Genomic DNA, 2,658 nt, shown 5'->3' with positions numbered 1-2,658 from the left:
TTGCTGCAAGATCTCCTGCCCCCTCTTTCTATGGGGACAGCGGCATCACAGCCTGTTGAAATGGCTGGGGAAGCTGAGGCACAGAGACCTGCTCACACCCCTCAACAGGTTGGGGAGGCACTGGATGAGATCCAGATCTCTGGACGGGCAGCCCCAGCCTCGCCTTTGGGACTGTTGGTTTTGCAAGCCAGCACGAGTTTTGGGGCGCAGGGTCCTCCCTGGGGACGGTCGCTCAGGGTGCGTGACACTGAGTTGGTCCTATCTGCAGTGTCTCGGGAAGGGGAGGCAGGGAGAGCGCCCAAGTCCAGGGTTTGGAGAACAAGGACTGGAGCTCCTGGGGAGAGGGGTTGTTGCCAGGGATGGTCCCACTGAAGCCTCCACCTTTGGGGGGATCCCCATGCTGCTGCTGGCACTAAGGGATGCAGGAGGGATGGGTAAGGGAGACCAGTTCACAGCTATCCTGTGGTTGTCCCCAGGTGTCACCTCCTGGCCATGCTGTGGGAGGTGTCTTTGCTGTGACCCGCTTCCCCAGCTCTGCAGGGCACAGCGTGGCAGTCGCTGTCACCCGCCTTTCCTTTAGCAGCTCCCAGCTGAGGCCTCCAAGGAGCCTCTGGTGGGTCTCTCCTGGAAGGGTGATGGAGGCCCTGGGAGATGGGTGGCTTTCCTGGGTGGGACAGGATATTGGTGATGGTGTGGGTGCCACCATCCCCCCACCCCAGCTCCCTGAGTGCCCTCTCACCCTTGAGTTTCTCCCCAAACATGGTGAGGAACACGGTGAAGTTGATTGGGCCAGGTGCCTCCTTTATCATCTCATCGATCTCCTCGTTTTTCACGTTCAGGCGCCCTGGGGGAGAGCAGCGTTGGGTAAATTGTGTGTGTCTGGCTGCAAACGCGTGCAGAGCTCCAGGCTCTGGTCTGTGTGCCATGGGACACCATGGGACCCTTCCCCTGGAGGCTTTTCCCCCGCCCGAGGGGAGCGGTACAGCCCTGAGGAGACCCCTCCGACAAGGAGGCAGAAGTGGGGAGGGGAGGGCTGGGCATCTCCAGCTCTGGTTCGGTTAAACACCGGCAGAGGGGGAGCTGCTGAGTCCCCCCGCGTGGGACCTCACCCGCTAGCAGAGGTGGGTTTGGATCGGGAGGCTTTCAGCAGAACAGCAGATCCAGTTCGCTGCTAGGCTGCGGGTTCGTGGGGGCTCGCGGCTGGTGTCTCCCTTCATAGGTCTAACGCTGGCGAGGCTGTTGGGGATGGGAAGGTCCTAAAGAGACTCACCAAGCGCAGCAAAGGTGTCTCTCAGATCTGCCTTGTCAATGAAGCCGTCCCGGTTCTGGTCCATGATGGTGAACGCCTGGAAGCACAGGAGGAGGGCAGGGAGCCCAGGGAGAGCTGTCAGCCTTTGCGAAGGCTTTAGGACCCTCCTCCTCCTCCTCTTACGGCGTTGGATGGGAACAGGATGCTTCAAGCCCTGCGCAGCATGGTGTCCGGTGAGGGAGCAACAACCATCACCCTGGTCCAGCAGCAGTCCTGGCCCCTGCGCCCTTGGGCAGTGCGGGGTGATGGCTCCCTGTGGCAGCCCAAACCCTAATGCCGCATGAGCCCCACACCTCGGCCAAAGCCCTCTCACCCCAGGATAAGGCCAGCTGGAGAGGACAGCCTGAGCCATCAGCTCCTCCAGCTGGGACCAGTTGTCCCTGTAACTGTGATCTACACGGGACCATGTGCCGGGTGGGGTGAGTCGCGCGGAGCTCCTGGCCCAGGCTCCTGGGAAGCTTTGAGGTGATGCCGTAGTTAATAATGTCACCGTGATGTTATCTGAGCTTTTAAAACAAAATGACTCAAAACTGGACATGCTGCCTCTCGTGGCAAACCAGCTGTCACCAATCTGAGAGCGCCGAGGAAAGAGCTCAAGGTCACATCCCACCAAGGGCCCATCGTCACTTCTACCAACCCCACCTACCTCTTTGAATTCCTGGATCTGGGTCTGCTCGAACATGGAGAAGACGTTGGAATTAGCACCTTCGACCCTCTTCTTGGCTTTCTTGGGTGCCTGCAGGGGTTCAGGAAGGAATCACTAACCACTGGCTTTCTCTGGTGTGGAATAAAAGCGTAAAACTACCCTATTCTTAGTAGTGAGTCCTTTGTGGTTGCTCTGGGCTGGTGCTGCCACCGCACTTGGGCGCTTGGTGGTTTCCCCGTGCATCGCTCAGGGGCTTTGGGCACAGGCGACCCTCTGAGATACCGAAGGATGTTAAGATTCCTGCTTAAATTACAGCTCCACCTTTGCTTTCCTGATGAATTTAGGCAAAGCAGTCTGAGGAAAAATGAGATGGGAAATAATTTCCCCAACAAAGACTACTGCAGGTAAAAGGGTCAGTGCTGGGATGAGGTCTCCCCAGGGTAACCCCGGTTTGGGAGCACTGCTGAGGTTGCACCCAAGGGCTGTAGTTGTTAGGTTCTTCCCCACCTTTCTGTGTCTCTCGCTAAGAACACTGCACTCCTTAAAATATTTCCTTATAAAAAAAACCTGCCCCCTCCTGCACCGAGGCGTGAAACAACCAAAAACATCTCCACGTGCCTTTTGAAGGGGAGCGGAGGACGGAGCTGCTCACCCTCCCACCCTGCCCATCACCCCTCGGGCTGGCCGCGCGCTCCGGCAGCCT

The 2,658-nt window shown here is 58.3% G+C and overlaps 1 protein-coding gene across 1 annotated transcript; it reads right to left on the bottom strand.

Moving 5' to 3' along the window:
- Positions 1-739: 739 nt before the first annotated feature.
- Positions 740-2,045, bottom strand: LOC104494937 (myosin regulatory light chain 2A, cardiac muscle isoform; the record flags this gene model as incomplete). The annotated part of the gene is made up of 3 exons (XM_010137841.1): positions 740-844; positions 1,271-1,346; positions 1,956-2,045. Coding segments are annotated over 3 exons (271 nt in total), but the record flags the coding sequence as incomplete, so codon positions are not given.
- Between the last annotated feature and the right edge of the window lie 613 nt (positions 2,046-2,658).

The sequence above is a fragment of the Buceros rhinoceros genome, unplaced genomic scaffold (assembly GCF_000710305.1).
Source record: "Buceros rhinoceros silvestris isolate BGI_N320 unplaced genomic scaffold, ASM71030v1 scaffold46206, whole genome shotgun sequence".
Classification (NCBI taxonomy): domain Eukaryota; kingdom Metazoa; phylum Chordata; class Aves; order Bucerotiformes; family Bucerotidae; genus Buceros; species Buceros rhinoceros.
Note: the sequence above shows the minus strand (reverse complement) of the source record. Positions and strands in the feature narration are given on the sequence as shown.